The sequence below is a fragment of the Oncorhynchus kisutch genome, linkage group LG29 (genome assembly GCF_002021735.2).
Source record: "Oncorhynchus kisutch isolate 150728-3 linkage group LG29, Okis_V2, whole genome shotgun sequence".
Classification (NCBI taxonomy): Eukaryota; Metazoa; Chordata; class Actinopteri; order Salmoniformes; family Salmonidae; genus Oncorhynchus; species Oncorhynchus kisutch.
The window spans coordinates 32,083,595-32,094,879 of NC_034202.2; the positions used below are offsets into that span (position 1 = coordinate 32,083,595).

General features: G+C 41.8%; 1 protein-coding gene across 1 annotated transcript; it reads left to right on the forward strand.

The window, feature by feature from the left end:
• Nucleotides 1–992: 992 nt before the first annotated feature.
• LOC109873758 (zinc finger protein 286A) lies at nucleotides 993–10,147 on the forward strand. Its single transcript, XM_020465453.2, has 3 exons — nucleotides 993–1,128; nucleotides 4,247–4,336; nucleotides 7,669–10,147. The coding sequence occupies exons 2-3, from the start codon at nucleotides 4,297–4,299 to the stop codon at nucleotides 9,936–9,938; spliced, it is 2,310 nt and encodes a 769-aa protein (XP_020321042.1). The 5' UTR covers nucleotides 993–1,128; nucleotides 4,247–4,296; the 3' UTR covers nucleotides 9,939–10,147.
• Nucleotides 10,148–11,285: the final 1,138 nt, after the last annotated feature.

Below are 11,285 nucleotides of genomic sequence, written 5' to 3' on the forward strand. Positions count from 1 at the left end.
GTAGAGATATATACCAGTACAGAGGAAGGAGTGGTGAGAGTAGTAGAGATATATACCAGTACAGAGGGAGGAGTGGTGAGAGTAGTAGAGATATATACCAGTACAGAGTGGTGAGAGTAGTAGAGGTATATACCAGTACAGAGGGAGGAGTGGTGAGAGTAGTAGAGATATATACCAGTACAGAGGGAGGAGTGGTGAGAGTAGTAGAGATATATACCAGTACAGAGGGAGGAGTGGTGAGAGTAGTAGAGATATATACCAGGACAGAGGGAGGAGTGGTGAGAGTAGTAGAGATATATACCAGTACAGAGGGAGGAGTGGGGAGAGTAGTAGAGATATATACCAGGACAGAGGGAGGAGTGGTGAGAGTAGTAGAGATATATACCAGTACAGAGGGAGGAGTGGTGAGAGTAGTAGAGATATATACCAGTACAGAGGGAGGAGTGGTGAGAGTAGTAGAGATATATACCAGGACAGAGGGAGGAGTGGTGAGAGTAGTAGAGATATATACCAGTACAGAGGGATAGGCCAAAAAGTGATATAAGTTTCAGTAAAACGGGATTTTTAGCATTTATGGTTTATGGTTATGTATTGTACTGCAGGGATGGATCGGAAGTCTCCGAAAATTGAGGTGGTGGTGGCAGCTGCAGAGAGGTATTTGGGTGTACGAGACTTGACAGCAGAATAGTTACAGGGTGTGTTAAGTGGTGTTGTCCCATCCTATCCTTTCAGGATGATGGCATGAGGTAGGAATAAATACATGTAATTAGGGGATTAGGGTGGTGGTAATTTTATTTTAGATCATTTTGAAATTAGTGAGTGTAGTGTTAGATGGTAGGGTATTTATTTAGTACATGTTTATTTAATTGTTTTATACATTATTATTATTTTCAAGCAAAGTATAAGGCAGTTGTACTCCAGTCTAGTAGGTGGCGGTAATGCAACAAATTGAATGCCAACCGCCGTTAAATCTCATAGAAGAAGAATGGGCGTGTCTAGAGGGGCTGCTGTTGGTCTAGGATATTGGGAGCGCAGTTCCATCGAAACTTTGAAGACAATATGTTGAATCTTATTTTAGGTGCTGTTTTATCGAAGAGAGGTGGCAAATCGCGTGCTAACAATTGATCCGTAAGTAGAATTTGTCATACGTGTCGCTATATTTTTGTTGTTGAGCGCTTTCTGAGCCTCAAGGCAAATTACCCGTATGGATCCATGCATTTAATTCCATATGGCGCGTGCCCATGGCTCGGTTTAGGCTAAATTAAGTTTAGCACCACTGAAATTAGCCTTAACGGAAAGGTTTAATGTTTTTGTGCATCCATTCCCTGTGTCATTTCACGTTTGTCTTGAGTTATTTGCGCGCAAACATCCGGCCGATATTACGTAGCACTGTGATAAAGTCGCTCTCACTACAGTGGAAGTTAACAGGAATACGACTTAGATCGCGAAAACGTCTATCATACATGTCAGACTTTAATACTGGCCTGTGTCATAACTCGGTGATGTCTTCCCTCGAAGGAGCCATTGATCATATTTTTCCTACCTCAAGAAATGTGTATAGCATATGTGTTCCTATTTGTCTGCCTGTAAATCCAGGATGCATTGCATGGTGCAGTTTCCAGAGATATTCTGGAAAGCACAGCACGTCGACCAATCGGGTCCAGGTTGTCATGCTTCGTCATGCGGCTGCTAAAATAATCCAATCTCAAAATCAGTGTATATCGAGAAACGTGCTTTTTTTTTTTTCTTCTCGAAACTACGCAATGGCCCGATTCTAAAGCTATACGATACTTCAGTGAGTAAGTTAATTATCTCGGAAAATATTTTTACTGTTGACGAAATCCGTGCTAGTGTGTTTTTTTTTATTTTTAGCTAGCGTCCAATAAACTCCCATTCACTCCTTGAAGGAGAGCGCGCCATATCCCAGTATTGCACAGCATGCGGCCCATAGACGTAGCATAGGCAACGTTTCCCATGTCTAAAAAAGAGTATCTGCCGTTGCGAATGTTAGACTCCACACTGTACGGCTGGTTGAACATGGTGAGAGCTGTAAAATCGCCAATACAAAACTGCACTAACCAGCTACGTTAATGCTAATATTGTCTTCGGAATGATTTCGTCTAGCTACGCTAGCTATCCGGCTCATAGAGAGCATTGCATTGTGGATTTTGTAGTCGACTTGAGCTGCAACAGATTTCCAAAATGATTTCTCATTTTACCAACCTTGTAACGCCAGAATGAAACATTTTTTCACCATAAAACTACGTTCTCACATAGTTTAAATACACTTAGGTTGGAGTCATTAACTTGTTTTCCATCCACTCCACAAATGTATTGTTAACAAACTATAGTTTTGGCAAGTCGGTTAGGACATTACTTTGCATGACACAAGTAATTTGTCCAACAATTGTTTACAGACAGATTATTTCACTTATAATTCACTATCACAGTTCCAGTGGGTCAGATGTTCACATACACTCAGTTGACTGTGCCTTTAAACAGCTTGGAAAATTCCAGAAAACGATGACATGGCTTTAGAAGCTTCTGATAGGCTAATTGACATCATTTTGAGTCAATTGGAGGTGTACCTGTGGATGTATTTCAAGGCCTACCTTCAAACTCAGTGCCTCTTTGCTTGACGTCATGGGAAAATTTAAATTTAATTAAAAGACCTCAGACAAAATATTGTAGACCTCCACAAGTCTGGTTCATCCTTGGGAGCAATTTCCAAATGCCTGAAGATGCCACGTTCATCTGTATAAATAATAGACGCAAGTATAAACACCATGGGACCACACAACTGTCATACCACTCAGGAAGGAGATGCGTTCTGTCTCCTATAGATGAATATACTTTGGTGTGAAAAGTGCAAATCAATCCCAGAACAACAGCAAAGGCCCTTGTGAAGATCCTGGAGGAAACAGGTACAAACTTATCTATATCCACAGTAAAACAAGTCCTGTATTGACATAATCAGATAGGCCGCTCAGCATGGAAGAAGCCACTGCTCCAAAACCGCCATAAAAAGCCAGACTACGGTTTGCAACTGCACATGGGGACAAAGATCATACTTTTTGGAGAAATGTCCTCTGGTTTGACGGAACAAAAATAGAACTGTTTGGCCATAATTCCCATGTTTAGAGGAAATAGATGGCATCACGAAGGAGGAAAATTGTGTATATATTGAAGCAACATCTCAAGACCTCATTCAGGAAGTTCAAGCTTGGTCGCAAATGGGTCTTCCAACTGGACAATGACCCCAAGCAGACTTCCAAAGTTGTGGCAAAATGGCTTAAGGACAACAGTCAAGGTATTTGAGAGGCCATGACAAAGCCCCAGCTGCAATAGAAAATTTGTGGGCAGAACTGAAAAGGCGTGTGCGATCAAGGTCTACAAACCTGACTTTGTTACACCACCTCTGTCAGGAGGAATAGGCCAAAATTCACCCAACTTATTGTGGGAAGCTTGTGGAAGGCTACCCAAAACATTTGACCCAAGTTCAACAATTTTTAAAGGCAATGCTACCAAATACTAATTGAGTGCATGTAAGCTTCTGGCCCACTGGGAATGTGATGAAAGAAATAAAAGCTGAAATAAATAATACTATTATTCTGACATTTCACATTCTTAATAAAGTGGTGATCCTAACTGACCTAAAACAGGGAATTTTTACTGGGATTAAATGTCAGGAAGTGTGAATAACTAAGTTTAAATGTATTTGGCTAAGGTGTATGTAAGCTTCTGACTTAAACTGTAAATGAAAGGAATGAGTGGTTTTGGGTTGATTTTTCCATTTAATATGCTTTTGGGAAACTGGGTTGTTTACGCAAGCAGCCAAATTCAGATATTTTGCTAGCTAAGATTACCGGGCTAATCTAATGTGATGCTCCAGACCAATAATGGACTAAAGGAGCCTAACGTTACTCCTTACACGTTCTGTTTAGAGGTGAATTGGCTCTAGAAACGTGAAAGAAGAGTGCTTTATATCACATTAAAATCATTTCACAACTGCAAAATATACACTTGAGGACAGCTCATAATGTCTAGACTGGAGCAGATGGAATGGCAAACACACAGAAACCATGTGTTTTAATACCATTCTGCTCCAGCCATTACCACAAGCACGTCCTCCCCAATTAAGTTGCCACCAACTTCCTACTCTGTACACTGTTTTAACTGGTTAACACTTGCACCCTACAGTATTTTTCAGTAACGTGTTTGGCGTCTATCTTCCCTTTACCCACAGGTGTTTGGAGACGCAGATAGCTCATAAGCACAGATTGTCAATGCTTTAACATGGAAAGATGGCAGTGTGGGAAGCCTAACCCTATAAAAGGTGTAGTAATTTAACCTTTTGTTTTTTGAAAATGATTTCTCGCTGATGTATGTTTACAAAACCATACAAACAGTGATGTGTTAACGTATAGCGCATGCATTGGTGGCTCTTAAAAAAACTCCCACCGCCAGATGGTACTATGTCAATAGGCGCTAAAGGAAGTTTGCGTCTATGAATGGGCCACTGTTTGGTAGCACAGAGAATTTGACCAACCGTAACTTGTCGACACTTTTAAAGACAACCAATGTCTTCTAAACATCCATGTCTAGTTGCAGAGGGTTTGTTTCCATTTAGAAAATGCTTTATTAAATATTTTGATCCAAAAAGAAAAATTTGCACAATTTTTATCTGACCTTTATTTAACTAGGCAAGTCAGTTACGAACAAATTCTTATTTTCAATTACTGCCTAGGAACAGTGGGTTAACTGCCTTGTTCAGGGGCAGAATGACAGACTTACCTTGTTAGCTCAGGGACTCGATCTTGCAACCTTTCGGTTACAAGTCCGACGCTCTAACCACTAGGCTACCTGCCGCCCCATTCATACACCAGTATATGTGGGTAAATCTGATATGGTCACATGTAAGACTGATTTGAACAGAAAAAAATATCTGAATTGGTTCTTTGGGTGGTACCACTGTGATACCAACTTTCTGGGTAAAAAGTCTGAATACATTAAAACCTCTTAAGCCTACGGGGGCGCTATTTCATTTTTGGATAAAAAGACGTTCCCGTTTTAAGCGCAATATATCGTCACAAAAAGATGCTCGACTATGCATGGAATTGGTAGCTTTGGAAAGAAGACACTCTGACGTTTCCAGAACTGCAAAGATTTTCACTGTGAGTGCCCCAGAACTCATGCTACAGGCGAAACCAAGATGTTTCTGCAACCAGGAAATGAACAGGATTTCTGAGGCACCGATTTGCATCATCTCCTTATATGGCTGAATGGGACAGGAATGAGCCTGCCCTTTCTATCGTTTCCCCAAGGGGTCTGGAGCATTGTGACGTATTTGCAGGCATATCATTGGAAGATTGACCATAAGAGACTACATTTTGCAAGTGTCCCGCACGGTGTCCTGCGTGGAAATTGATGCGCAAAACTCAGGTGCTGGTATTTTTCCATGGAATTCAGAGAAAAACCATGCTTCCACGAACGGCATATCAATGAAGAGATGTGAAAAAACACCTTGAGGATTGATTCAAACAACGTTTGCCATGTTTCGGTCGATATTATGGAGTTAATTCGGAAAAAAGTTCGACGTTTTGGTGACTGAATTTTCGGTTCGTTTCGGTAGCCAAATGTGTAGTAACAAAACGGAGCGATTTGTCCTACACAAAGAATCTTTCAGGAAAAACTGGACATCTGCTATGTAACTGAGAGTCTCCTCATTGAAACATCTGAAGTTCTTCAAAGGTAAATTATTTTATTTGATTACTTTGCTGGTTTTTGTGAAAATGTTATGTGCTAAATGCTACGGCAGCCATTATCACTCTTACACAAATGATTGATTTTCTATGGTTCAAAAGCATATTTTGAAAATCTGAGATGACAGTGTTGTTAAGAAAAGGCTAAGCTTGAGAGCAGGCATATTTATTTCATTTCATTTGCGATTTTGAGAAATCGTTAACGTTGCGTTATGGTAATGAGCCTGAGGGTGTAGTTACGCTACCGGATCCGGTATCGGTAGTTCAGAGAGGTTAAAAAAAGAAATTGGGGTGTGGATCAGAACACCAGTCAGTATCTGGTGTGACCACCATTCGCGTCATGCAGCGCGAAACATCTTGGCATAGAGTTGATCAGGCTGTTGATTGGGGCCTGTGTAGTGTTGTCCACTCCTCTTCAATAGCTGTTCGAAGTTGCTGGATATTGGCAAGAACTGGAACACGCTGTCATACTCGTCGATCAAGAGCATCCCGAACATGCTCAATGGATAACATGTCTGCTGAGTATGCAGGCCGCAGAAGAACTGTGACATTTTCAGCTTCCAAGAATTGTGTACAGATCCTTTCCACATGGGACAGTGAATTTTCATGAGGTGATGGCGGTGAATGAATGGCACGACAATGGGCCTCAGGATCTCGTCACGGCATCTCTGCATGCAACTTGCCATCGATAAAATGAAATTGTGTTTGATGTCCGTAGCTTATGCCTGCCCCATAACCCCACCGCCACTATGTTCACAACATTGACATCAGCGAACCGATTGCCCACAAGCCGTACACTCTTATCTGCCATCTTCCCAGGAAATTTAAACCGGGATTCATCCTTGAAGAGCACACTCCTCCAGTGGCCATCAAAAGTGAGCATTTGCACGCTGACGTCGGTTACAACACCAAACTGCAGTCCGGTCAAGACCCGGTGAGGATGACAAGCACGCAGATGAGCTTCCCTGAGACGGTTTCTGATAGTTTGTGCAGAAATTCTCCGGTTGCGCAAACCCGCAGTTTCATCAGCTGTGCAGGTGACCGGTCTCAGACGATTCCGCAGGTGAAGAAGCCAGATATGGAGGTCCTGGGCTGGCGTGGTTACACATGGTCTGCTGTTGTGAGGCCGGTTGGACATACTGCCAAATTATCTAAAATGACGTTGGAGTTGGCTTATTGCAGAGAAATTAACATTAAATGATCTGGAAACAGCTCTGGTGAACAATAGAGGCCTTCTATTGTCCCCAGCACAAGGTGCACCTGTGCAATGATCATGATGTTTGATTGGCTTCTTGATATACCACACCTATCAGGTGGAGGGAGTATCTTAGCAAAGGAGAAATGCTCACTAACAGGCATGTAAACAAAAATGTTTACAGAAAACAAACCTTTTAGAGAATCTTTTTGTGCATATGCCACATTTCTGTGATCTTTTATATCAGGCCATGAAACACGGAACCAACACTTTGCATGTTTCATTTTTATATTTTTGTTCAGTGTACGTCCGTCTTGTGCTCGTGCCTTAGGTGGTGAGCATTAAAATCGTCAGCTATACACAAGAGCCATGTCTAAATCAGGTTATTAATACTTTAATACGGACTGTTTGATAGTGATGTGTGAGAGAGGAAATTCCACACTCGGGTTCTATAGGAGCAAGGATCCTGGAAGCCTACTGTTGGTTCTTTATTTTTCATTCAAAAAGAGGCAGCACTCTTGCTCAGAATGAAAAGCTTTTTTTTTTAAATAAATAAAAAATTGTTAACATGAAATGTTCTCGTAGATTTGCATACAATTGAATATGCAGCATTAATATAAAATGCCCACCATAACCTTAGTCAATAAAATATAGGGCTAATACAATGAATGTTCCTAGTGTATATTTTAACCCCTGCATCTCATTTTGCAGGTGAGGACACTGCTGTAAATGTTGAGGACCAGAGTAATATCTCTGGAGGAGGTGATTCCCATCAGGAACTACAGATAGACCACTTTGGACATCCTCTTTTTCGTCTGAGCCCGTCATTGAGAGCTGAGCCTGTGCCGCAGACGCTGGGACATTCAGACAGCTTCAGACTAGACGAGCATCTGGGTGTGTCTCGGAATGTTGAGGAGATCCTGGACTATTGGAGACTGGACCCTGTTTGTAGTCCTGGAGGTTCAAAGACAGGAGCTGGAGATCCAGAGCTATTCCCAGTCGGTAACAAGACACCAACAGCTATGATGGATGTTCCTGTGTTTACTCTAGCCTCACAAATAGATATGTCCAATGGAGGAGTAACATGTGAGCCATGTGATGTTAAGGAAGTACCTACAGAGACCAAATGCAGTGCATTGACATCCCTTCACATTAGATCCAAAGAGAAGCAGCAGTCAGAGTCTAGTAAAAAGAGTGAATTGGATTTATCTCAGTGTAAAAGTGAGATTATGTCTGAATGTCCTGAGGTGAAAGTTGAGGATCCTATTTGGTCATATTATTATCAGATTGAATCTGGCATGACTCCAGTTAAAAAAGAGTCCTTAGATAATGCTACTGTAGCTGTCAAAACCAAAAATGAAGTTGATTCTGAAATGAAAGTTGAGGATCCTATTTGGGCATGTTATTTTGCAGAACAGGAAAAAGGGGTGCCTAATGTTGAAAGGAAAACATATGCTGCACATGTGAAAGAAGAACCTGTAGATATTGAGATTCCATTTAGCTTTGCTCTTGGTTCATCTTCACCGGAAAACGGTGTTCAGCTGACTCTGACTGACAGATGTGATCAAGATGGAAACGGAGGCCTAAATGCAGTGAAACCTGCCGAAGAACAAAGTGTGAAAAACTCTACAGAAACTTACTATGTGAAACGGGAAATGGTGGACATCAAAAATGAAGATCCCATATGGGCTAATTTTCACCTGAATGAAGTAAAGGATTTGAAGCCAAAATATGATAATTTAGTATCTCTACTTCCGTCAATGATAGAAGACAACCATCAGCCACCAATCTTCAAGGAATTGCTACCATTGAGGACTGAGAGTACGCAACCCATCCATATGGTCAGCGTATCAGTGCCTGCAATCACAGGAGGGCAGGAACGCACTATGATCTCTGACCCAAAAGGCTCTTCTCAGCCCATTTCATACCAGCCCAGCAAAAAGCAAAGGTTGGAGTGCGAGCCTGGTGACAAATCACTGGCCTCTAACTCAACACAGGCAAATACAAACCAGAGATCACATAATAAGCCACAGCAGCAAGATGGAACACCAGGCTTTTGTACATCTACTCATTCTCATCATACAGACATTTCCCAGTCAGACCTGGGTTCTCAGTCAAATACGACAGACCGCTCATTACCAATGCCAGGTGTTAAACATCTGCCTCAGACATCAAACATCTACAACAAACTTATACCATCTACTACTGCAAAAGAAATTGTAAATACCTGCCAACTATGTGGGAAATCCATTGCTTCACATAAACTGTCAGCAGAGGCTGTAAAAGGACCCGGACAGACAGACACAACTAGACCCTGGACATGTTGTGTATGTAAAGCAACATATAAAGGCCAAGGACCGTGGGGGTTTCACAGACAAAAACACATTAGTGGCTTAAAATGCCTTGAGTGTGGAAAGTGTTTTCAAACACAACATAGCTTGGATGTTCATAGTAAGACACATTCTAAGGAAAGGCCTTTCTCTTGTGAGGAGTGCGACAAGACCTATCGCACTCTCAGCCTTCGCAACGCACACATTTACAGTTGTCACACAACTCCCAACCATGCCTGTCGGGAGTGTGGCAAGAGTTTTAGGCAAAGAGCCCACCTACACATTCACATGAACATACACACAGGACATAGACCCTATCAGTGTGCAGACTGCGAGGCTGCCTTCAAGTCGCCCTCCGCACTGTATACGCACAAGACTATTCACACAGGTGAGAAGCCCTTTGTCTGCCCTCTGTGTGGCATGCGTTTCCGCCTCAATGCCTTCCTCACTGTCCACCTGAACACACACACTACCACCAAAGGAAAACTGCACAATAAGTCAGGGAAAAGACGATCGAAGAGGGAGCAGTCAGACTCTGAAGAGACCTCAGACTCCATCTCTGACTCAGACACCCTCTCTGACGCCACCCCTCAAACCCCCACCTCTCGAGAGACCAGGAGTCAGAGGAAATCAAAGCAGGTAGAAAACTGAAGGTGAATGGAACACTATCGTTCCTCTTTATATGATATGATGATCTGATGATATGATCTGATGATCCAAGGATGAAGCATATTTTATTTTAATGTGTATATTTTACAATCTTTGTGCTTAGTGAAACCTGGTTTTAGGTTCAGCCTAGTTACTGTTTTGTTGATTGCTGCTTCACAATAAAATGTTTTGTTCAAATGAAACTAACTTTACAATGTCTTTGTTTATTTGTTTCTATTGGCTGTTATAGCACAATGGGGTCCTCAACATTGATCAAATCAGTGAACTGGAGAGCAGGATATGTTCCCTCTCACAGCAGCCCATGTGTACATGCACGTGTATATTTGTGTTAATATTTGACTATTATTTTGCAATACAAAGGAAACCGGTCAGAACAAGCATAGTATTGTAAGGGTAATATTTCCCTGTGAATCCTTTTGCTGAAGCAATTGATTGTGTGCTGGATGTTAACAGAATGGGCTGTGTGGCACAGGATGTAAGTGTGATAAATTGTATCATTGAGCAGTCCAAACTGCTGAGGACTACCACAATGCAACACATTAGATCCACAACTGAAGAGCAGTAGACCCCATATATTCGGATATATCAGTATTTGTTTTTACAAAAACGCTGAATACCTGTATCAGGTATATGAATTAGATGCTGATTACACAATGTATTTAATTCATGGATCAATTACAATTGTGTAGGTAATTTATGTTGATTTGGTGATCATGCTAGAAAAACAGAAAAAAACTTTGGTGTCTGGGACTAGTATATATCAGGGCCATATAGGCTAGGGCCCAATGAAGTTTCAGGTCCATTGTCAGTAAAAGGTGAATGGTCTGGTCACATGCCCACGTAGAAGGTACACCAGGTGTACCACTAAGGGGCAGCAGACTCCATGGATCCAGAGTGCTGATACTGTATGTCGGGGATGGGCGACATTGATGGGGGTGGGGGCCACAAAAAAAATGGAACTCGCGAGGGGCTGCAGTGGCTCGTGGGCCACATCGGGAAAAGTTTACAGTGATAGGCTCTATTAAATGTATAACCTACAAACAGTATATTTTGCAATTTGTGTTGGTTTGGTCATAATTAGAGGTACTTTATCTTACCCAAGTGGAATTAATCCCTTCACTTGACCTCTGAGTGGCCCTTGATTTGTCAAGTCACTCACTCCATTCATTGGAAGCCATGGGCTACAGGATTGACTGTATATGAATGGACAAAGCCAGCAGTGATGTCACACCATTCATTAATATGTGAAGACTCAATGGCGCATTTGAAGACTAGGAAATCGATTTTAGTGACTAAGATGGCATCTAATGGGAGACATTTTCTAGATAA

Coding starts and splice junctions, on each gene's coding strand:
- LOC109873758 (XM_020465453.2), top strand. CDS start 4,297: ATGGAAAGATGGCAGTGTGGGAAGCCTAACCCTATAAAAG. Junction 4,337..7,668: donor GAAGCCTAACCCTATAAAAG/GTGTAGTAATTT, acceptor CTCATTTTGCAG/GTGAGGACACTGCTGTAAAT.